Source organism: Linepithema humile, chromosome 5, assembly GCF_040581485.1.
Source record: "Linepithema humile isolate Giens D197 chromosome 5, Lhum_UNIL_v1.0, whole genome shotgun sequence".
Taxonomy (NCBI): domain Eukaryota; kingdom Metazoa; phylum Arthropoda; class Insecta; order Hymenoptera; family Formicidae; genus Linepithema; species Linepithema humile.
In genome coordinates, this window is record NC_090132.1 from 1,144,489 (window position 1) to 1,169,072 (window position 24,584).

The 24,584-nt window shown below is 34.8% G+C and overlaps 3 protein-coding genes across 4 annotated transcripts; all 3 read left to right on the forward strand.

Moving 5' to 3' along the window:
* On the forward strand, positions 1-8,894 carry Osi24 (Protein). 2 transcript variants are annotated; one of them, XM_067355011.1, is made up of 5 exons: positions 1-1,098; positions 2,441-3,173; positions 4,060-4,179; positions 4,632-4,924; positions 5,458-8,894. In XM_067355011.1, exons 2-5 carry the CDS (start codon positions 2,537-2,539, stop codon positions 5,878-5,880), a joined length of 1,473 nt encoding a protein of 490 aa, XP_067211112.1. In that variant the 5' UTR covers positions 1-1,098; positions 2,441-2,536; the 3' UTR covers positions 5,881-8,894. The 2 variants fall into 2 exon arrangements, with proteins under 2 accessions (XP_067211112.1, XP_012228107.1); XM_012372684.2 differs by having other exon boundaries at positions 548-1,098; positions 4,006-4,179.
* A 41-nt stretch (positions 8,895-8,935) lies between these two features.
* On the forward strand, positions 8,936-15,847 carry Osi2 (DUF1676 domain-containing protein Osi2). Its single transcript, XM_012372687.2, has 5 exons — positions 8,936-9,281; positions 9,648-9,799; positions 10,156-10,459; positions 11,550-11,743; positions 12,597-15,847. The coding sequence occupies exons 2-5, from the start codon at positions 9,670-9,672 to the stop codon at positions 12,932-12,934; spliced, it is 966 nt and encodes a 321-aa protein (XP_012228110.1). The 5' UTR covers positions 8,936-9,281; positions 9,648-9,669; the 3' UTR covers positions 12,935-15,847.
* A 2,989-nt stretch (positions 15,848-18,836) lies between these two features.
* LOC105675493 (uncharacterized) lies at positions 18,837-22,327 on the forward strand. The gene is made up of 2 exons (XM_012372691.2): positions 18,837-19,516; positions 20,360-22,327. Exons 1-2 carry the CDS (start codon positions 18,988-18,990, stop codon positions 20,710-20,712), a joined length of 882 nt encoding a protein of 293 aa, XP_012228114.2. The 5' UTR covers positions 18,837-18,987; the 3' UTR covers positions 20,713-22,327.
* The last annotated feature ends 2,257 nt before the right edge of the window (positions 22,328-24,584 follow it).

Consider the following 24,584-nt stretch of genomic DNA (forward strand, 5'->3'; position numbering starts at 1 on the left):
ATGAAAAGTAGATCACGCAAAAGGCTTAATGAAAATAATAAAATTTGTTACTGCAATCGTTTTTTAACAATTAAGTATTCGTATGCATTCATGCAACGTCATATTCAAAGACAGTATATCATATATGTTGAACAATTTAAATAAAACGAGCACATTGTAAATAGCGCAACAGTTATTAATCTCATTTGTGTTTTTTGTACAGAATCATACACATATGAAAGAGTAGGCCTTGATCGATAAAATTGTTCTTATTTGTTGTTAAAAAAAATTAATAACTTAAAATTATTACAGAAGCTTTTAGGATGCAGTTCACATTCTTCTTGAGATATCTTTTCAGGATAAGAACACGCTAATTAAGAATATTTAGCATCGAATCAGGGTCAAATTTTGACATTTTATCAGTCCATTTCTTCCCAAAGATAATCTTAAAGTTCGAGTTCGAAGGCGAAAGATGCTAATTCCAGTCCAGATGGAAGACGAGTTTGGCAGTTTAATTTAAATTCTTTTCGACTGCTTCCGTATTTTTAATCGGCCACTTGAGCGAATTAAGCTCAATGAACTGGAAATCTTACTGTGATTGCCTCGCAGAACAATTTCTCATGTCACTGGGCGGCGTCGAGCTCATTGAACTCACCTGAACGTTCGAACGCCGAAATACCGCCGAGTGAAATCGCCCGTGCAAAGTATGCGATTTCAGCAGCTAGACGAAATTGATCGATCAAATCTGAATGGGAAAGAATCCCTCCAGGAAGGAAGAAAGGGTAGATCCCGTGGCGATGGCGGGAACAAACGGACGAATGAACGAACGTGGTGAGCGAGGAAGGCGGAAAGCAACGGATAGAGGGACGGACAGACGGATGGCCGGGTAACCCAGATCGGGTCAGTCGAACCGATCCTACGGAGACCGGCTGCCAGTACAGCGCTGGACGTCGACTAAACGATTCCGACTTTCCGACTGTTTGATCATTCAGACGCGCTCTATCAATCGGTTATTTTTTTTTTTTTTTTCGATCGCGAAGAAAGTCGGGCTGCTGAGATTGACGCCGATCATTGGTCTAGGTGTGATCAGGGCATTGATGTCAGCGACACACCGTGAAAGTGAGTATAGAATAATTCGACGTGAGGCACACCGGCTTCGTTCTCTATGAATTGTCGCATGTGCGATCGGCGAATGAAATTATTTTTGTGCATGCATGTACGAGAACAAAAAGGGAACAAAGCATTTTCGGTGAGATTGGGTGTATTAGAATGGATTGGTGAAAGGACCGTGCTTGGTGTGCCGGTTATTAGTTACACGTGTGCACATGTCCGGGCTTTCCAAAATTGAACTGCGACCTACATTGCACTTTGATCCGTTTATGTCATGAAAAGTAAAAAAATAAAGGAACTTTTTTTCAATTCTATATCAATTGAAAATGTTTCTTTATTTTTTGACCTTCTCTTGTATATTTTGTCTTATGAGTCTTATGAGTCCCTCATTTATATTTTGAAAAATTCGAAAACTTTTTTTATTAATTTTATTTTTTATTTAATTTAATGAGATTAAATATTGGGTTGAATAGAAAGTTCTTTAAGATTTTTGCGTTTTTTATTTTTATTCAAAAATTCACAGGAACTTTCTGATCCAATAAATAAATAAATTTCATCAGTGTAGAATTCATGAATATACTTAATTCAATGTATAAAATTAATTAAAATTAACATAATTATATGCGATAATTAAAATTGAGATGGAAAAAAGATTCTATAAATTAATTGTTCGTTAATATGAAAAAATTATTATTAAAATATAAAATCTTTTAAATAAAGATAAAAAATGATTTATACGCAGAAATGTCATTCAAATTTGATTTCAAATTCTTGGAAATAAAGTTCAATCGGTCAAGTTGACTTATCACACGTATTTAGCAGGATAATTCCATACAACCATGTACATGAATGAAAGAATCAGCTGACCGTTTACGAAAGATACGCAAGACCGATCTAGCATAACCGAGTTTTATCACATATGCAGAATACTACGCTGCTACTATAAACTAGTTTATTTAATATATAATTTGTGAAATAATATTTTTTCGTAGCACCCTTATCTATCTTATTAATCAAGAGACGGAAATAATACTACATATCGTGAAATGCAAATTAACAGGATGTCCGTACTTTTTTAATTTTATATGTAAATAATGACCAAAATTAAATAATTATTTTCTTGTAGAAAAATGAAAAGAATAAAATAATCAGCTATTTAATTATGCAATATTTATTCTGTAAAATTTATTTTTTATACTTCTCTGTGTATTTTTTTTTACTGATTTCTTAACTGCAGATTTAACTTGGAATATTTTTGAAAAAAATTTAATTATTAAATCTGTTGATTTTGGATACATTTGATTCTAGAAATTTTTGTCTTTACTGTTCTCATTTATTTGTCTCATTTCAGAACACGAAGCTGCAGGTCGAGATGCAGTTCTTCTTTCGTAGTAATTGTAGTTAGCCAACAGTCGAGCGCCCTGGTGCCTTTTTCACAGATCGGACAATGGCAAGGGGGAGAGCAGCCACGATATTCTCAATCGTGATCCTGGCTGTTGCGTGTCTCCGTTCTGTCGTAGGGGTCAAGGTCCACGCAGAGGCTGCGTCCTTGAACGAGACCATCGTGCACCACGATGACGACAACGTTGAGGAAAACGAGGTGCCGTTCTCGCGCGAATCGAAAAACAAAACCAATGAACTCTCACGTGATCATCCTCACAATATGCATGGAAAACCAACCAAGTTCGATATGGAATTTCACGCAACCGACAAAGCGGATTATCAGATCGAACCGACGAGAATCGTCAACGCCACGGCTAATCCGATTGAAATGAATTCCACGAACGGTCTGTCCCTGTCAAACTCGACTGATTGTGAAGGGATGCACATGGTCTCCTGCATTCGGAAGGACTTCTCGAATTTCCTTGACCGGCTCTCGCAAGTCGACACGTACAACGTAACGGAATCCGTGCAGATAGTGAGAAATCCTGAAGCGGACGTCGAGCGCGACGGTGAAAAGAACAACAACGATCCGGACTCGAATCTCCTGGACAAGGTTCATCATTACGCCAGGACGCACGTGATGAAGATACGTCTAAACAAGGATCTGAGTCTCGCCAGGAAAGCCAGGACGTTCTTTGGTTGTGAGTTTCTAAACCGCTTGCTATGGGTTTTTGTCGCGTGTGTACTAGTGCCGTTACTTTCGTCGATACGAAAGGTGAATTTGCTGAACTTGCATCGCGATAGAGTTCGCATCGAGCCGGGGATATTGCATCAATTATTGTCCACGTGCTGCGGCGCTATACTCGCCGCGATGCGGTTACGTAATCTCTAATTGGTGTGAAGTGAGAGTAATTGAGCGATTCACCGGGAAAAGAAAAAAAAAACGGAATTATGCAATTTTACTTTTCTTCTTCTATCTTCACCTTTCCATTTTTTTGTGAATATCTTTCTTGATTGTTACAAAAATACATCTACAAGATATCTTTTTTTTTTTTTTTTTTTTTTTAAAAAATGCAAATTCTTAATTGGCTTCTCTTAAAAAAGTCTATTGTCTATTTTTCGGAAGCTCGTCAATTAAATTTTTTTAATTACCCGACAAATGACGGAACTAGTGCACTCGCGGGCGCAATCTGGCATAAACGAGATCAGGGTGTGAGAAAAAGCTTTAACTTCATGAATTGGCTTTTTGGGAGTTAAATCAAATAACGAGGTTGGGTCAATGCTAATTGGCAAAAAACGCGAACTAAACCAGCGACAAAACGGGTATGCGGGGAAACAAGGCGTGTGACATATTGTGCGAGCAGCGAAATTAATTATAATTGCCGTAAATTTTTTTTCTATTTACACGCGGAGTGTTTCAGCAAAATACGTGGCAGGTGGAGTCGGAGAGGTGGAATATGAAAAGATGCTGGCTGCAGCATGGCTTTCAGGGCTAACGGCAGGGCTTTAACGAGCTGGTACTTTTGCTTTCAGCCATGTTTCAGGGAAAGAGTACCTTTTTAACAGGATTCGGGCTTGGTTTTCTAGCGTTCGGTCTGAAGAAACTCTTGCTACCTCTGTTCTTCGGCGTGCAAATAATTAAGAGCGTGTTGCTCGCCCTCTTCCTGCCGAGCATCATCGGCAGTATTGGTAATATCGTCGGAAAAGGTACGTACATTACGTCTAGTAAACTAAAATGCAGAAGTAGATATTGCTGTGATCGGATCATGACGTTAAATATGGTGTGAAAAAATTTAGAACGCGCTAAAAGTTTAGTTTGAATAATATCGAAGATTAATTTATTTAACATTGAAAAATTAACAAATATTAACTTTAGAAGAGTTATTGAAACATTTATTTAAGATTTAAATTAATTCTAGATTGTCTTAGGTTTAATTTTAACTTAAACTTGAAAAAATCAGGAAAGTTAACGTTAGATATTCCAGTTTAACAAGATATGATAATTATCCTTATCCTTTATCCTTATCAAGGAAACGGTTTCCCTGTTCTGTTAAAAGGAATGTTGCCACGTTGAGTTCACACAGCAACGTGAATATTAATTTAGAAAGTATTTATCTCGTGAACCGTAAGTACAAATAGACGGCGCGCTGAAATTACAGGTGTTTCCTCCTTCGCGCAATCTGCGCATCCACCCATGGCACCCGAGGAAAATTTCGAGTTCAAGGATAACTCTGATCTTTACAATGATGACTACCTAACGCGGCAACCCGTAGGCACATTACCAGCATCCGCCATGTACGACGAAAGTATGATGCAAACGCAGAAAAGCCCGGATATCGGGTCCCGCTACTCGTTCGTCGATTCGAGAATATCTCATGCAAATGCGCTTTCGGATCGCTATTACACGCGACACGTGGCTTCGCACGGACTTTCCAAGAAGCAGGATTTCAAGGTGAGCTTTTCGAGCGTGCAATTGCTCGCAGATCTAATATATATTTTTAATCTGATTGTTATAACATATTTTTAAAATGCTTACATTACTAATTGAATTTTGATAAATTTGAATAAGATAAAAGAATCGAAGTTTTTTTTTTTTTTAATTAATTTATAGAAACAATATGAAAATTTTTGGTCGGTATAGCAACGACATTTCTCATTAACTGATTCTAATTAGCAGAAAATACATTTTTACGTTGCTATCGCGTTGACAGTCACGCATAAATAGTTGGAAAGAATTTGATCCCATAATGAACTAGGTAAGTGTGCCGTAATAATATATTTTTCCCCCTGCTCTCTATGTATCGATTGGCGGATACAAGAGTGCCTTCCACTTTTGACACTCTCGACTATTGAGATTCGACCCACTTTGTCGACTTCATTTGAACTTGTTCGGCAAGTGCGGCGTCTGCGCCGCATACGCACGTAACGGATACGGGTACCATTAAGCGTACGCGGCCATAAACACGTATTGATTATCGGTGGCAGGTCTTCCACGAGATTCCGACGAGCTCGTTGCTCCTGACGAACTACGACCCATTCTACTCGCCTCTGCTATCACGGCTGGACGCTGTCTTCTCCCGCCTCGGTCACAGCACGGAGGGCTGCAGGGAGTACGCGGTGTGCGCGATGTACCGGAGTCCCGCGCGGTTTGCGCCTTACTCGAACCTGGTCTCCGCCCAGCTGTCCAGGGAGTTGAACGAGCTGAGGAAGCCCAGCAGCGACAATCCCGACGTCCTGCGTTTCTTCAGGTACATGAAGGCCGCCAAGGACGGCCAGGACGGTGTTAAGTGCGAGGATGTCTACGCAGGTTGTGCGAACGCACGTGAGGATCAGACTAACAAGCAGAATCAAGCGATGTTGGCGACGTACCAAGACATTAACAAGCTTGTTCAGGCTAGAAGGATCTAAGGATGTCACATCTTCCCCCCGTTGTCGTTATTTGTTGATAATTCATTACTGATACGTTGTCTGCCAGCAGTGTTACAATTTTTTTCATGATTTGGGTCATACGACATCTCATCGTCATATTAGAATTTTTTAAATAAAAGCCATATGACCTAACGGTTTATATTGGTATAATATATCGCATCCGTGATATTGGTAATAAAATAGTGATAAAACGCATTGTGGTCTTTGAAAATCGATATCGATACGGCCGGTGCGTCGAATGGCAATCAACGTATTAGCCGCAAATGCGATAAAGGAAGAAGATGCTTCTTGATCCGCGAGTTCGAAAATCAGCTGCACAGTTCAGATGCGCTAGTGCAGTGGCTGAAAATTTAGCGTCTTTAACGAATTAGCATTTGTTCGTAGATATTGTAAGTGTAAAGATTGCAGGTACTATACCTACAATTTTGCTGCATTACTCGTAATCCGCATTTAACAGCGGATTATCACTCAGACTTATGAGATGCTCATTTGGGGCCTCGAGACGCAAAAATTCGATTTTCCTATTTTAACATATTATTAATTATTAATTTTTAGCATTAAAAATAGTATTTAATATACTTTAAAACTTTGCCGAGTTTAGATTTTAATAGCGTTTTAGATAAGACTATTCAAAAATCGATTTGCGCTTGAGGCTCTTGACGCACTTAATTCACTATTGTTTAAATCATCAACTATTGCAATGAAATAAATCTTGATGTACTATACACAGTTTCCTAAATTATCATTCATGGTAAATAACTGTTTGCTCGGTTTCTAACGTGTTAGTGATTTTTACTCAAGTCTTCAGAATTTTAGAATCATCATCGTTAAATAAATGTTTTTATAAAAATTTAAAGTTAATCGAGATGCTTATATAGTTTACACAAATTTGTAAAAAAATTGTTGAAAATTTTATTTTATATTTCGCATTTGTTTAATATATTTCTAATGTTATTTAAATTTTGTTTCAAAACGTTATTTACATGTAAATAATATTTTGTTTTAAAATTTAAATAACATTAGAAATTAAATTTAAAATTTAAATAACATTAGAAATTAAATTTAAAATTTAAATAACATTAGTATTTAACAATGGATATCTCTTTGCATAGTCAACAGCAATTATAATAAACACGGTAAAAGAAAGTGTATTAAACAGTGTAGGGGACATCCTGTATTGCATTCAACAGGAAAGCCGGTCATGCATAATTGTCAATAAGCGAGTCAATATTAACATAATTTTCTAAGCATCTCTCTTGAACTTAAGGGGAAACTGTGTGTGGATACAATTGCAATTTGTAGAACGTTCGACTTTCGATTACGAGAGAGATACATGTGATTCAATCTACTTCTCACGTAATAAAGTGACTTGGAAATAAAGATGCGATCCAATTATAATTTTGCAATAGAAATATTAGAGAAAGTTATTCTTTTGCAGAAGTTTTTTCTCTGTTTTGAGATTATTAGCAATAATTAGATAATGATACATTTACAGCGAGTATATCTTGCACAAAACTTTTAAATCTCTCGGAGAAAAATTCTAATAAACCTTATTAACCATTTATTCACACAAATAAATAATCGATTAATAATTTAACAATGTAAATGAATTATTTCTTATTCGATAAGTTGTATAAATATGACATAATAAAAATTATTATATATTTAATTTATTTATTGAGTGCTATTATGTACGAGATTCAATATTGATGAATGATAGTGACTTCAAATATTATTTATTTGTGTGATGTGAGGATGAAGACGCTAATTCATTAAATTTATTCATTACACGTGCAAGAAAAATGTATCGTTCAAAGCGCGTGCGTATTTAAATTGATCTAACTTTGTTAAAAAGTTGCGATTGTCACAAGTTTTGCATTATATATTTATGAATTAGTGTGCAGAGTACGTCAATAAAAAATTCATGACGTCAGCTACACAAATTTCTCCAAAGTAACACTGCGTTATGCGTCACGACATATGATACAATCGTGTTTATATAATCAAAATCCTTTAAAATATAGAGCGCTAGAGAAAAACAGAAGTCTTTTTTTTTTGTTCAAAACACAATTTGTATAATAATCACATAAAACAGTGCATCAAATTAATTAAAATCTTATAAAAGATAATGTCGGTAATTATGAAAGTGGACTAAGTCATATATTTTTTGATGATTTTTTTATCTTGAGATATTTCGACTTTATAGATCGATATAACACAAAATAAGTGATAAAATTAATTTTTCAAAATTTTTGACTTAGTTCACTCACCGGCATCACGCATATCAAAAGCGATGTGTCATAAAAAAATATGATAATACTAAGTGGATGTTGGATTACATATAGAGAAAAATTACATAAGCGTAAGAATATATTATGGCGCGCAAAAAAGAGCATCAATAAGAAGAAAGGACTCTTTAGTTCCGTGATGACGCACCTCGGGTCGTAACTGGACAGGAAAGTACGTTGACTCCTTTTCTCCTGTGACGCACCTTCCGTCTCTGCTCTTTAAGACCACCTAGTTCCGGTTCTTATTCCGGGCACCACTTTCACTTTCAATTTTTGTAAATTCTGTTAGCCATTCTGAGGACAACTTACGGATCCTTCCCCCTCTTTAAAACGAGATGGTACGCCCATATAAATACAAAGATGATGTATAGTGAAGGTGTCACACCGCTTTTGAGTAAAATTGCGTGCAGCACGTATTGATATTCAGTGTGCAGCTTCAGTTAATTTTAGAGCATTCATGATATAACTTTTTTAATTAATTCCTCTTTCAAGCTTCAACTTCCAATTAACAGGGTAAGTTATATTTTTTATACGTTTTATTATTATACGATAAATTGTCTTTTTCAGCACTTTTTAATTAATATTTTGAAAATCATGTTTTTAAATTTGAAATCAATGATTCGTATTTTTATTTTATTAATTTTTATTTCAATTGTTCAACGTTTGGTTTATTCATTGTTTATCTATACAAGCTCTTAATCTGTTCATTGGGTTTGTGTGCGTGTGCTCATTGGAACAAATTTTTCAACGTCATTACAATTTCTCATCATTTTAAAGATAAACAATTTGTAATTTTACAATTTAAGTGGCGAATTTGTGGTTCGAGGAAGATGATTTAAAGTATATATTACTATTATTATTCAAGCGTTAATGCGCGCGTGATCAGAATTTGGAATCGCGAACCCGATTCTTTCCCTTCTTTAACTCTGATTGGTGCGCTCATCTAACGGCACTTGATGAACCAGCAGGCGTCGACTGCCTACAGTCGATCTCGCAGACGTTAGAGTGCTGTTCGAGGATCACCACGAGAACGGGTTTTTAAAACAAGGATGTCGTGTAGCGAGTATCGAATCGCGATTATTTGATAGTTTGGTGAGAAATTTAATCATATTTAAATTTCTCTTCCTATTGAGAAAACAAATGCATATAAATTGTGCAATCATCGTTATATTCTGTGTTTAGTGATAATATAGTTCATTATTTTACATACGTGCATCAAAATTTCTTTCATTATACTTATTGTTATAAAAATAAAATGAAAAAAAAAAACGTTAACAAAATAAGAGAATCAAATAGAGTAATAATAAAATCAAATTAAATTAAATTAGTCTACATGTTGCTTTAAAAATAATGAATAAACAATGTGATGAATTAATCAATTTGTGTCGATATTGTGTGTGTATTTTTATAATATGTTACATTTTATTAAAACAAATCGATAACAACGCGTGATTACAGGTGGAATAATCAGAATAGCAGAATGCAACTGCAGCAGTCGTTGGTAATTCTGGGAATCATTTTGACATCTTCCTTGCTGATATGTTGTCAATCCACGGAAAACAAAATTACATTCAAGGATGGCGTTTCCGATCATCAAGCAGAAAAACAAGGTAAAAATTATTTAACTTTTTGAAATTATTTATATAAATTAATTTTATTTAGTTCAACACATTATGTAATTTAATAATTAATTTCGCTTAAAAATTAAATAATTTTGCTCCATAATTTTTAACAGTTACATATCTAACGTGTTAGACATAAAGTCCACATTAAAATATTACATTTTTTTTATTTGGCATTGTATATAATTTAAGGTAAAGAAATAATTGTGACAGATCTTTACAATATTAATTTAAAGGAATTTAAACTGTAATATACTTTATTATATTAATTTATAAGATTGTAATATTTAATTTAAAATAATAAAACGCGAAGAAAAAAGTTACATTTGAGTTTACGATTTCAGAAGATCTTCAAGAAGTTACGTCGCAACAAAGAGGCTTTAATCCCGTTCAACATGTGGAGGATCTATTCAATTATATCGGTTTTGGAACTGGAAAAGATGTTGATCCATATTTGGCAAAGGTTAACGAACGTTGCTTAACCGGTGATTTAGCTGAATGCTTTAAATCTCGTGCAATGAATTATTTTTCGGAGTTTTTTGATCACGTCGAATATTCTTTAAATGATTATGTCCGAGTTAAGCGTATGTCTAATCGAATAGTAGCGGAAGTGCAAAATCAGCCCTACGAATATTCAAATGAGCCTAGGTAAGCTTTTATAGATAAGAAAGGATCTAAATCGAGCAATTTTTAAACCGCTGAAATGCGATGAAAAATTATCGCAGATCAAAAATTTGAAGTTTGTAGTTTTACGTGCTTCAGACAGTTTTCTGAAAATTTTTTATCTTTACACTTTTAAGCCCAAAAAAGGAACATGATTTTGTTGTTATAATTTTGTACGTTCAACATTCCGCAGCTCGATAAAAAAAATTTTCTCGCAAAATTTATATCAAGTGTCAAAAATTACAATATCTTATCTGCAAAAATGTATTTCTTCAAATTTTACTACGATTCTTTTTGGCTGAGTTACACAACTTTGAAGCTGAATCTATATTTTTTATGCTCATGCTATTATCGATGGTAAACGTTTATTGTTTACAAAATGTAAGGTTGGTTGAAAAGTAAAAAAAAATGTTGTTTTTGACAGTTGTTATAAATTTTGCGAGAAAAAATTTTTTTATTGAACTGCAGAGTATAGAAAGTACGTATTCTTTTTCAATTTTAGAAATGTAAAGATAAAAAATGTTTAGAAAACGGTCTAAAGCACGTAAAAGTACAATTTTAAAAATTTAGCTTTAAAATGCTTTTGTAATTTTTGGTCTACAATAGTTTTTCGTTAAATTACAGCATTGAAAATTGCTAGCGTCTGAATGTCTCGATACGGTAGAGAAAACAGTGCGGCCGACTGAGTCCGCGCCATTAATACGCACGATGCCGTATTAATGACGCGGATTCACAATCGTTTTTTTAGCCGCACTACTTTGAAGATAAAAAAAAAAAAATAACGGTCTACAACGTATGAAAGTACAAACTTCAAGCTTCAAGATGCTTTTTTAACAGTTTGTCTGTATTTTTCATCAAATTTCAGCGGTTGAAAAATTACTCGATTTAGAGCGTTTAAAAAGTTTTCTCTATTTTGTATAAAGTAGTGTATATTGTCATTTATATAATATTATTATTCATGCAAACATGTGCAATATTAGTTTCTTTTTTAATGTTTGGTGACATTGGAAAACATATTGAATTATTGTTAAGTATAGATGTACTTTTCGAATTAAGAGTAAAATATGTTCGACAGATCCAGTGAAACAGAATGGGATCAAATGGTTAACTTCATGAAAAGGAAAACGGAAAAGTTTGTTAAAACAATGTCTTTCGAATTGACCATACCTGATACGGAGACTGGTCGCAATGGGGCGTACGAGGCAAGATTTTTGGATGAAATCGCTGATGAGATCGATACACTTGAGAACAAGAAAGATACATTATTTTGTAAGTATTTTTTTTTTAAATTATAACAAGGAAAAATATGTGTAAACAAGGAAAAAATGGGCTTCGAGGCCAATACTTGGTTTTATTATAGTAAGTGTTCTGTATTTTATGTTGTTTATATATTGTGACATAACGTTTTGATCATCGCGTTGTGATCCTCTTCAATACAATGTCAATACAATGTCAATACAATGTCAATGTTCAATACAATATAATGTTACTAAAGGCTGCCTTCTTTATTAATGTGATTTTTTATCATTTTTTTTTAGTTAAATGCATATTAAATTAATGTGGATAAAATGTCCATTTTTCCTGTTTGCTATTAGCTACACTGTAAAAAAATTAGTCGTGTAAATTTACACGACTAAGATGTGAAAATTACAAGATAAATAACAGAAATTTATTAAGTATATAATGTAAATTTAGATAATTTCATAAATTTTACACTATTTATTTAGTATATTTCCGTCATTTATCATGTAATTTTTACGTCTTAGTTGTGCAAATTGACACAATTTTTTTTACAGTGTATGGTTTCTTTGAACATCTTTGTATATGAGACAGCATTTATAGTACAATTATAAATAAATGTAATAAAATATAATTTGTCCGTTTAATTATATTTCTAAAGAAGTAAGCACTAAATATTATTTTGATTTAATTTTGTTCGATACATGGAAAGAACACTTTTGCTAAAAGATCTAAAAATAAATTTTGTTGGACAATCATTGAAATGTTCCATGTTTTTTCGAAAATGATAAAAAATTAAATTAGTGTTATTAAATTTATTGAATAATTTTTAATGCATATAATTATCTATTGTTTACTAAGACGCACTTTATGTTTGTTTCAGCTCGGCATAAATTGAGAAAACTCTTCATACCAATGCTACTCGTTTTGAAGCTCTTCAAACTGAAATTATTACTTTTCTTGCCTCTGATATTGGGATTGGTTTCGTTCAAAAAATTCCTCGGATTCTTGGCGATTGTTATACCCGGAGTAATAGGTTTCCTCAAGCTTTATAAACCGTATCAGCATGCCAGTTACATGCCAGTTTATAACAAAAATGGAATCGCTTATCCTCACAGTCCTTACGGAGCACATCCGGATATTAATAATGAAAATTATTACGGAAATGCGGGATCTTATGGTCAGGATTTGGCATATCGCGGTTATCAGCATTATCAGTGATAATCTCTGCTTTATTTATTACATTATTTTTATTAAAAAAACAATACAACATAAATTAATAGCAAAACAATTTCATATAATGATAAATATCATTTATAAAATAAATGTTTATTTTTCTCATTTTTTAAAATTAATAAAATAAAATTAAATTAATTTAAATTAAATTAAATTTATTATTGAACTCAGTGATTAGTGATATCAAACTAAGTGATTAGAACTTACATAACTTATATGTATAACTTATATAACTTTTCTATTCATTATACGAGAAAAAGTAAAAAACTAAAGAGATTTAAGGAATCAAATCTTTTAAAACAATTTCTTTATTTTTTTAAAGACTTTATCTCGTAATTGTAAATGTATTTAAATAAATTCAATGTGTTGTACATATAGTTGAAGTATGAATGTGCAAATATAAATGTTTGTTTTTAAATAAAAATTATAAATATGAAACAAGTTTGTTTTAATTTTAATTTATGTTTACTGTAACACAGAAATCTACTTTTTATTAATTTATTTTATGTTATTTATACTTAGTGCTTAATATTTGTGAGTATTGAAAGGATATTGAGAAATATTCAATTTGTATTTATGCTATGCAAAAATGCTCGAATCTCTTTTTATACATTTATGTGTAATAATGCATTGGATTTGATATTATTTTTCTGTCTATTATTTTTATTTTATTTTTGTATGCAATTTTGAGAATCAATGTACTTAAAATTATCTGAATAAATTATTTTACTCGTTCACTTCTCGCTCACTTGCTTTGTTCTTGAAGCTTAATATTTTGAAGAGTCAAAATTTGAGTGTTATATGATTGTATTAAGTTTTTATTTATTAGTTAAAAATAATTATTAAATCGTTTATATTTTTATTTATAATTTGTTGAAAATTGCTAAAATAGAAAGTATATTGTTTATTTAATTATAAATGTATATGAAAAACAAATATTCTTTTTTTAATTTGTGATTTGTGTCTTCGAAATTTTATAAAGAATGATTAAAAAAATAATTAAAAATATTAAATAAATAAAAAGTTTATAGAAATTATAAACTTTATTAGAATGTGCAGTAAGTGTTTATTACATTTATATTATTATTTCAACAATGACAAGGTTCTTTTTTGGAGTTTGTGCAATTTATGGCATTTTTTAGTCTTATTGAAAGATAGTGTCATCTAATGTGAGAATATCAATCGTATTTCCGATTGCATGATCACTCAAAGATACTTATAATATTTATAGTTAAAATATGCATCTCTAATCGTGATGAAATCATAATGAAAATTCTACTAACAGTGTTATACCAGTTTTATCTCAAGAATGTGTACAACGAGGAACTATCTAATACGCAAACCGGTCTGATACGATTCTCACTCGCGATCCAGAGAATCGGATGGAACGGACCCGCTGACCAAGTGGCCTCGTTTGTCGAGAAGACCGGAAGCGGCCGTTCCGCGACGATATACAGAAAGCAATTCGACGGAAATCGCATCGATTTTATAATCTATCAGCTGCATAACATTAAATTAATTTTTTTATACTTATGAATAAGAGAAATGAGAAAATATGTGCACGATTACAACGTATTGCGCATTATTTTCATACAAATTCGTATTAAATAATAATGACAAACATTTTTTTTTAAATTGATAAAGACATTGCAGTATGCTACATTTCTTTTAAATATAATAAAACTATTATAAAAATAATTGTAATTAAATTGCACTTAAATAATTTCATGTTGTGTTTGTGAATTTGTAATATTAAGAACTCGTCGATAAAAAGATATTTTTTATGTCATCTGAAGAATTTTCAAGTACAATGTGCGATATGTCAAGACGATAACTATTTCATAATAAAGATTATTATTATAATTGTTTTACACTTATAATGACCGCGGGAGTGAAAGGAAGTACAAACTACGGCACCACAATATGATTATTTGACTGCATTGCTGCGGGGAAAATATGATGCGTGTGAAATAGTGCGGTCATAATTATATAAATTTTTTTCAGGTATGAAAATATGCATACCTCGAATTATGCACCAAGGACACTGGTGTTTATGCTTCTTAAACGCAGTACAGCGAAAGCGACGCCGGGAATAAAAATGGGATGCTCGACTTTTCGGCTTTTCTATACTTTCTACTAAATTACAGGAAGTTTAAATGAGAAATGAATTTAGAAACTTTGCTATATATTTTTCTCGAACTTCATCGAATTCAATTTTCATAAAATATATAACTCGCATTGACTGAGTTATGTATTTTGTGTTTTAGTATTTTATAATTGTATTTTATAATTGTATTTTATAATTGTATTTTATAATTGTATTTTCTGGATTAAATAATGCAGATATTATACAGTTATACGCACTAAATAACAGACAATATATTAAAGTGATCTGATTGTTAGCGACGCTGTGCTCTTTTTCTCCTTGAACCGTCTTATCTTATTTACCATCGCACAACGGTTCTATCTAGTATCGCGCATTATGATCCAGTGTGGGATTCAGGTGAATGACGTGCTCTGAAGAACTACATGTGTACGCAAAGTGCGATCCCATATTGCAAGCCATATGCACTAGATTATGTATATTTTATCGAGTTACCTACCTCAAATTTTTGCGGCATATTCAGTATCCATTGTTTATAAAATTTGTGTAAATTACGTACTGAATTTAAATAAAAAAAAGAACTCAAGTTATAACTTTTTATAAAAAAATTTAGCAATTTAGTTTTACTTTGTGTAAAGTATAGCTATATCTGCGTATTATGTCATAGCAACACTTCATTCGGATGTGTGAATAAAGTATACATTTAATATACTGTAGTAACGAAAGGCCCGCTCGGAATTCGATGTAACGGTGCATGAAGTACCAAAACGCTCATTTTGCACGAGCACCTCGATCTCACGATCGAGCGGTCCACGCGAAGAAAGATCGGTTAACGCGTACATGAACGAGCTTTCGCGGCTAGATTGCAACGTTCACCTCTGTACCGCGAAAGTCGCTTTTACAAGAAAATGGGCTAAATTCAGAAGCGAGAGAAGCGGACGTCATTTTCCTCGATCTCCCCCACGCCTCATTATCCATCAGATAATATTTATCTGCATACCTATATAATATAAGAAAGGTACTTTAGGCTATATAGCCTTGGAAATGGCGTTTTACAAAGACGCATTAGAACGGACTACTATCTGAGTGGAGTTACCTTGTGTTTCATTTTTTTACAAGTAAATTATTAGATGTAAGAAAAAAATACAAATTAATAGAAATGATTGAATAAAACTTAATAATTTGAACATGCAACGCGAATTTGAATGGGCGATGTTATAGAAATTGCTTTAGTGTTTAATGTTTTGTGTAATTATTTTGAAATTAAGATTGATCTGATAGCGGAATGTGCGTTTCGCATTATTTACTTTTTGGAATTTTAACGATATATTTATTACTGCAATAAATTCGTTGGACAACGCTAAAAAATTCACAGGCCAATTTAATTAGCTTTTATGAATAGTGAATAAGTCATTATAAAATAGATGTAAATCGATATCAATATTTCAACTAGGATCGTACAGCTTCACACCGCGACTCTACGCGAAGATGTTGATGGATGTATTTTGTCGGACAGGTACGATGAAAGATTATTTTCTACATAATTTAATTACTTGTCTTGTTAAGATCAAAGCTTCTCGTTAGTTGAAGGATAACGCGTGTACAACTTAGTTAATCGTCAGTATAATGAGATTTTTTTTTTAGCAACTTGAAATCATGCAACTCTTGCCAGTCGCTTGAAGCTGCAATAGCTAGTTTAATGATCAAATAAGTTATAAATTGTATCGTTTGTATATCGCATTACTTTCTAGAATAATTTATTCATAATTTTGTTCTTATATATTTTATACGGCACAACTTGTTCTACGTAAATTAGCTAATGATGATTGTTATAAGTTTGATAATAGTACTTATCGAAAGTTGACGCTGAATGATGTCTAAGCAAAACTTAGCGTGTTTATCCGCTATAAATACACGTGACACGCAATGTGATAAATCGTGAATGACGATACCTTCACATAATCGCCTCATCGCCACTCTTTACTTTCTTCGAGACTTTTGTGATGCACCGCTGCTTTCTACGCGCGCGCGCATACACACACACACTTTGATTTCGTTTTGCAAACAAATGACGTAGGCAGATTTGCGGGCGAGTTAATGAATGGCGAGCGAGCACGTACGCGAGCACGTCTGAATAAGGATCTAATATCGGGAACAACGGAAGTAATGTAATCTATCGCATCTGAGGATCGCTCGATGTGTCAAAATAGCGTGCGATTACACAGATGTTGTCTATAGTTAAGTGCACTTACGAGCATTGCGAATGTACCGATACGCGCGAGAGAATTTCTCCTCCATATCCTGAATTTCTGTCATTCTAGAACAAGCGTATGGATGCATCGTGCGCATCGATTAGCGCCGATCTGCGGCCGTGCCGAAGTATGTTAATCTGACGATACAACTGCACGGCTGCTCATCAACTGGCTACAATTTCTGGAAAATTAGCTAATTAGATAAATGAGGCATTAAAGCGCTGGACGTCTTCTCGCCGGACTCCTCTGCTCCAGTAACTTCCTCGAATCGCACTCGTTTATCGCAGCTTTCTCGGCACCTTCGGCTTTCCTCCGCGCCGCGGATGATCACCTCTCTACCCTAAAAGTCCACGAGTGCGTAGAGAGCCCGGAAGATTAACGTGCTATGCGAGTTCGTCGCACGCTCGCGTATAAGGTTGCCCACGCATTCGGGCGAGCCGCGGCATGCGTGTTCTACATCCGTGACACGGTTCTCGCGGCAGGTCTCGATAATGGTCCACCACACGTAGAGAACCGACGTAGGGTCGGGTCTCTCGCGTGTTCATGTGCGGTCGTTTCATGAATCGCGGCGGCGTACGCGCCGCAATCACTTACACAAGGTGCGATGAGCCGCTACTCGCGCGAGCAATACACCGGTGTTTATACGACCGGCGTACGTACTCCGAGAACCAGTTTGTGTATCAGCACACGATGCGTTCTCCTCCCCCTCGGGGGAGGCGTGAACGGCATATTGCTCTCTTTGCTGCGCGTTTGTGCGCAAAAGACGGCAGGCTACATCGGCTTCGCGCGATCGGGTCGATCCTCTCCACGAGATCGCGACGCGCACAGAGCGGTTCATGCGCGATTCCGTCCCACCACCGCGACCGGGCCCGTCGCGGCCGTATTCTCAAAGGCCGTATCAAAGGCAAAAGTGGGCACCGCTACTATTCGTCCTTAGCCATCGCCACCCGCCGTCCGCGCCATCGTATCTCATCATAGGGGGCCTCTATCCACTTGGCGTGAGAGGTGGTGGGTCGCGCCGGCGACGAAGTGTATATACATCTCGGTACCTAACTGAGCCGGTGATCTACGTATATAAAGTCGCCGGGGCGAGACGACGGGTTTAGAAGCCTCGCACTGCTCCACGTGTCGGGATTTGACGGTTAGAAGAAGCGTCGAAGGGCACTCCGCGCGACACCGTGATCGGCCAGCTAATCGGCGAACCGGCAGAAAAGTCGCAGCCCGCACACCTCGTCTCCCTTTCCTCGTGTCCCTGTAGCTTTCGTGGCTTCAGGCCCAACAGGTGGGTCAATTTATCATTTCCGTTATTCTTGAATCCACACGATTCGTGCATCGTCGGAGAATACACACACACACACATACATACATCGCTCGAAGGCACGACGCACCGACAGTTACATCTTGCCTTACGTGTTATCAGCGTTGATCTCACCGTGCGTTAATCATTACACTCACTTGGAAGTCGTTTTTATTTCAATGTATTGAATTTTATTTTGCACAGACAATATAGATCTTATCTCTCTCAGAACTTTAATTGCTCTTCTTCGGCTTCAATTTCAGCTTCAATCGGTCAAATGTCAAGATGTATCTTTGAGAATACTTTAGAATATATTTTGGCTTCTGAGATTAATCGATCCTTCCGTCATAATCTTTCGAGAGTCAATTGACATTAACGTCGCGGAATGTTTCAGCGGATGAGCATCATGAAGGCGATTCTCGTATTGGTGTTATTCGGCCTGAGTATGTGTTTGGCCAATCCTCTGAAGGAGGAGAAGAAAGAGAAGATAAGCGTCGCCGAGCAGCAGTCCGTGACGATAACAGACCGAGCCAAGTACGAGGAGGAACTTCTTCGCAAGCTCAACTCGAAATGCTCCCAGAACGACATCAGCAGTTGTGTGATGTTAAAACTGGTGACGTATATGAACAAACTGTTGAAGAAGGCCTCGATCGAGCTCACAGACGACATCGAGATCAAGAAGACGAGCCAAACGTCAGAAGATGTGATCACGTTCGAGGCTGGCAGGAGCAAGGACGATGAGACTCAGGTCCTTGATCTCGTCGCGAACAAAATTTACGCCTTCGTCAAATCGAGAAGCATCAAGTGGCGAATTCTACCCGAGGACGACATCGTCGTGTCTGCGTCGGAGGATGAGACCGGTTCGTTAAATCTGGGTCTGTCGATTGAGCGCTCCGATAAGCCTCTTCAAGATGGTAATTATAGTGACGCATTTTTTTTCAAGAATTGTCGCAGACTAATACACATTTAGTTAAATGCAAAGTGTGTTTTTTTTTATAAATTACGGTAAACGCGTTCAAAATTAATTTATTTTTCTTTGTAAAAATTTAATTAAATATTAAATTCGCTTCCCGAGAAAAAATGGTATAATTGGTCAGATGTAAATATATACAATTAGTTATGAAAAGATCTGAATTTTATATAATCAAATAAAATTACATATGTTATTAGATCTTTTCATAACTAATTATATATATTTACATCTGACCATATTACACCATTTTTTTCTCGGGTTGTTAAATAATTTTCAAATTATTTTCTATTAAAGTAAAAGCCATTTAAAATATTTGCAGTTTAATTTTTACGATATTTTTTTTAATTGCTAATTAATTATATAATTGATCTATTTGCAACATTTCCTTTCTTTTAATTAGTATTCATTCCATATTTTAATTACCAATTATTATTTTAATTATTAAATTACGCGATGCGTGGATATTCTTGTTAAAAAAAAAATAATCAGTGAGTAAAATATCGGCAAGAGAATATCAGATAATTTCAAACGCTCCGCATTTAAATGATGCGTTAGTCTGATTTTCATTTTCGCTATATTCGCGCGTGTGGCGTTGTGTCACCGGCTGCATAAACAAATAGCTTTCGTTTTTAGCTCATTCATCTGCTCATCACCGAACTTTACAGCTTTCTTCGTGGAAAGTATAATTATACGCCGATAGACACTTGTTCGTTTTCTTCTCAGTTAACTCGCCGAAAGTGACAATAGTCATCGCGATACTTTAACCGCTACGTCTCTCTTGCAGGCCGCGGAAAGAAGAACAACATGAGCATGATGGTCGCCGCGGCTGCCTTGAAAATCGGCCTCATTGGCGGTCTCGCGTTCAAAGCGCTCGCCCTCCTGGTCGGCAAGGCTCTTCTACTATCGAAGATTGCCCTTCTGCTGGCCGGTATCATAGGCCTGAAGAAACTCTTCTCGCAAGGGAAGCACGTGACTTACGAGGTCGTGGCGCATCCTCATCACGGGGGCGGGGGCGGGGGCGGCCACGAACACGGTCACGATAGTTACTCCAGCGGATGGGCAAGGAGTTTCCGCGAGGAAGCGGTTGCTGGTCAGCCGGACGCCCACGAGCTGGCCTATTCGGCGCATATGAAGTAAACCAATTTCCGTCAGCCGGAATCCCGGGATCGCCCGAGATCGAAACGAAAAGTTCGACGTCCTCGGATCCGTACCGATCGCATTGCCGAACCTTCCCTAGATTCATTCAGCAGAGAATATTTATTGCACTTTCCACTTCACCTCTTTTCGTCTTCCTCCTTCTCTCACCCTCCACCATCGTCCTCAATGCCTTCTCCATTACTGTCATGCCTGAATTTCCGAACGACGGACTCGAACATGTCACTGACACACAACGACGCACGTATTTATGGTAACGACGACGATCAAGACGTCATATTATGGATTACAAACGTGTAGGCAGGTTGATAGGAGCCTCTTGGATGCGTGCAAAGGATACGCATCATAAGACTCTTACCTACTTTCGTGACTCTACTTACGAATAATAGCGGATACTACGAAACTCTCATCATTACATCTCATCATCTCAGATTATAAGCCAGCGTTTTTATAATTCGTTTTTCGTTTTTAATATATATACTTTGGGACCTGTGATATAATTTCTCGCGAAGTTTAAGTTTACACACCGTTAAGTTCACACCGTGCATTAAACGTCAAATGTGATTATCTTATTTTTGCTTTGTATTCTCGCCGCATACTCGAAGCTAAATGTAGCAGTGTCTGACTGTCATTTTATGTCAACATTGAATACAAACTTTATTTTGGACAAATTAAATTCTTAGACGACTGTAATTAGCATTGTTTCTGAGGCGATGTATGAACTTGCGTCCTATTTTTTTAATATTTATTCATTACTAATGTTATTATTTGTACTTTATTATTTATTATCTATTTATATTTGTGCGATTACTTGCAAAAATTGAAGATCTTATATCTCTAGACCAAAGCTATTCATTTTTTACGTTAAATGCACGCGAAAACATTTGTATATTCGATTTTGAGACAAAATTATTATAAAATGGTGTGATACCAAATTCAAGAACTTTTTTTAATTCTTGAGTTCTTAGAAACTTTTATGTAAGTTTAGACTATGATAAATTGTGAAGTGTCATGAAATCATATGCACAAATCAGTAAAAATTAGTAAACCGGTAAAATAGTCTAAACTATCTAAAAATCGTGAATAGAAATATTTTATTTTTAACAGAGAGTCTTGTAGTGTGATCTGTGTGCTTGACAAAACAGACTGACGAGTTTATATAAGTAGTTTTTTGACAGAGAGACAAAAAACTCGGACGCATGATACCAAAATAACAAAAAATACATAACTTTAGACACTTTAGACTAAAGCAGGTGTAACTATGCTGTATTTATATTAATATGCTTTTATATATAATTTATGATGTCTGATTGAAGTGCATAACGATTAGTGCAAAGTGTATGATAATATTTTTTACATTGCTCTTTATATAAATTAATAAATATTTATTTATTTATTTATTTTTATAGAACTACTTTTGCATCTGCTGTATTTATAACTATAAAGATATTTCGAGCAGATAGAATAATTCTTTAATTTTTATATCTCTCTTATGTTAATAATGTAATTTTGTATATGTCTAATTTTCGTCTATATATGATAAAAAAGAAAAGGCATTTTATTGAGCTGTAATATTTGAAAAGAAAAACTGGAATTAGCATCCTTTTTCATAATTTTAACACTTATTTATAAATAAAACTGTCAAAAAAATATAATTTAACGTTAAGCTTAAGAGTGTCCTCCTTTTTTAATAGCCGATGTCTCCGGTGAAACAACTTTCGAGTAAACCGAGACGGATATGCTCGACTACGCATCGGCTAAACATAAGTCTTTACGAACGATACAAGCATTACTATATGCGGTAAGCATTTTAGTCACGATCGTTAGTTGTAGTCTATTTAAGACAACTTCTAGACCGGATAAAGCGAAACATTGCGTAGACGCGAGAATAAAAGTTTCGCCATTTCACATCTAGGCGGTGCATTTCGTTAGTTTTGTTATGATAAAATAAAGTTGTGACTATGCGACAATAGAAAATTTCAAGGTTAACTTAATAAAATACATTTTAATTATTAATATAGTATCAAAATTAATAATTACAAAATAAACAATTAAATTAATTAAATTAATTAAAAACTAAACAAATAAAAATATAATATTTGATAAAATTATTGCTTGTAAAAAAATTAACTTTAGGTTGGAAATTAAATGGATTTATCATGGAAATTAAAGTTAATAATTAATTTAATAATAATAATAATTTTAATTTATAATTTAATCGTAATTTTAACAATAATTTCTGTTCTGTAGCGTTTAATAAAAAGCCAATATTTTTTATTACGTGAGATTCTTACATAAAGCACGTGCATTTTTTCCAACAATGAAGTCATTGAAGATATGTAAGTAATCGTCATGTGCGGTGTTCCGCTTTACAATTCTTGCGGGATTTTAACGCTAAAGGTGTGATTATTTTAATTAACTCATTGTATATGGCGTAATGTGTATTTGCGTTTCGCAGGCGTGTTGCCGCAAGCTCTCGTAATATGCAGCTGAGCATTTAAAAGCCGCGAAAGACTTTTTTCGCACTTACAACACATTGTGTATCAAACAAAATCGACTAATTACAATTTTTCTAAATTTTTTTGCATATTTTTTAAATGCGGACACATGTTTGTAACTGTGGCGCGTATTTGTAGAATTTCACTGAAGTGAGAACGAAGAATTTTTATATATTTTTGGAATGGAATTACAAAGCACGTCTTTCGGATCAAAGGGAAAACTACCTGGACCACGTGATACACCAAGTATTTCTCATTCAAATAAGTCGACCTCCTTTCGTACGTCCGCTTTCTCCATCCTGATCGGCAAGGATAGGCGGAAAGGGGATATCCGCGAGATAGGATACGCGGTATGGCAGAAAGAGAGAACCCGTACGTCTTGTTCAGGAAATGGACTTTCGATTTCCGATGTACCGGGGATCGCGGACTTGACCTAGTTCCTTCGTCTTTCTCCTTTTTTCGAAAAGCGCTCGCACGTGTGGAGAAAGAAATTGAAGTCCGGTGTGTCCGAAACCTCGATCGTATACGGATATTGCTGATATACCGGATTGCTCGCTGGTAAATATGTTTTCGAACGCATTTGCCTCAATTACTGTCATTACGCGCTGTTACTGTCTGTTATTTGTAAACTGTTGTTGGAATCTTTTACTATCTGTCGCCGCAACAAGTAATTATCGCTATCGATATCGGGGAAGAATCGTGACAAACAACGAATCTAGAATTAATCGGTGCTTTCCGATATGTGGGTCAAACGCTTGCTTGTTTATAACCTGATTTCTTGCTAACTTGGAACGCAATTGCCTGCAAATTAGAGAGAGATTAAGGCACGAGTTTGAGTGGTGAAATCGATAAAATTTTATTATGAAAGACCTATTATCGCATAATTATTACGATGCCGTCTTATTCAATAAATTTTACTTTTAAGGTGTCAAATGGCTTTCTAATTGACTATCTTGATGATAACATAAAGTGTTAATTTTTTATATAGCAATAAAGCTTTAAAGACTATTAATCTTACTTTATGTTTTTAATTATCACATCTAATTTGTGAATGAGATGCATAAATTAATATCGACAATTTTCTCTCCATGAATGCGAGCGATTTATCTATTAAAAATTAGATTCGTCCTCGATTAGAAGTTTCCCAAGTTTTAGAATTTACCGCATGTTTTATTTGTAATCGACATTTGTTCAAGTTTCGATGAAATTGAGTGTGATGAGTTAAATGAAATGAATATGCTTCGAGAATAGCGTTTAGAAAGAGCGTTAGAAAGAGAATCTTCAGAGAATGTTACGATAACGCGATTTGTTGCGGCCCGTTAATTCCTCAATACAGATATACTGCGTATCGCAAGA

What these genes read in the sequence shown, in the direction of transcription:
- Osi24 (XM_012372684.2), top strand. Translation starts at nt 2,537, where the DNA reads ATGGCAAGGGGGAGAGCAGCCACGATATTCTCAATCGTGATCCTGGCT. An exon ending in AGCCAGGACGTTCTTTGGTT is followed by an intron (nt 3,174 to 4,005) that starts GTGAGTTTCTAA and finishes TTTTGCTTTCAG; the next exon opens with CCATGTTTCAGGGAAAGAGT. An exon ending in CCAAGAAGCAGGATTTCAAG is followed by an intron (nt 4,925 to 5,457) that starts GTGAGCTTTTCG and finishes TATCGGTGGCAG; the next exon opens with GTCTTCCACGAGATTCCGAC.
- Osi2 (XM_012372687.2), top strand. Translation starts at nt 9,670, where the DNA reads ATGCAACTGCAGCAGTCGTTGGTAATTCTGGGAATCATTTTGACATCT. An exon ending in TCATCAAGCAGAAAAACAAG is followed by an intron (nt 9,800 to 10,155) that starts GTAAAAATTATT and finishes TTACGATTTCAG; the next exon opens with AAGATCTTCAAGAAGTTACG. An exon ending in CAAGAAAGATACATTATTTT is followed by an intron (nt 11,744 to 12,596) that starts GTAAGTATTTTT and finishes TGTTTGTTTCAG; the next exon opens with CTCGGCATAAATTGAGAAAA.
- LOC105675493 (XM_012372691.2), top strand. Translation starts at nt 18,988, where the DNA reads ATGTTTCAGCGGATGAGCATCATGAAGGCGATTCTCGTATTGGTGTTA. An exon ending in CGATAAGCCTCTTCAAGATG is followed by an intron (nt 19,517 to 20,359) that starts GTAATTATAGTG and finishes TCTCTCTTGCAG; the next exon opens with GCCGCGGAAAGAAGAACAAC.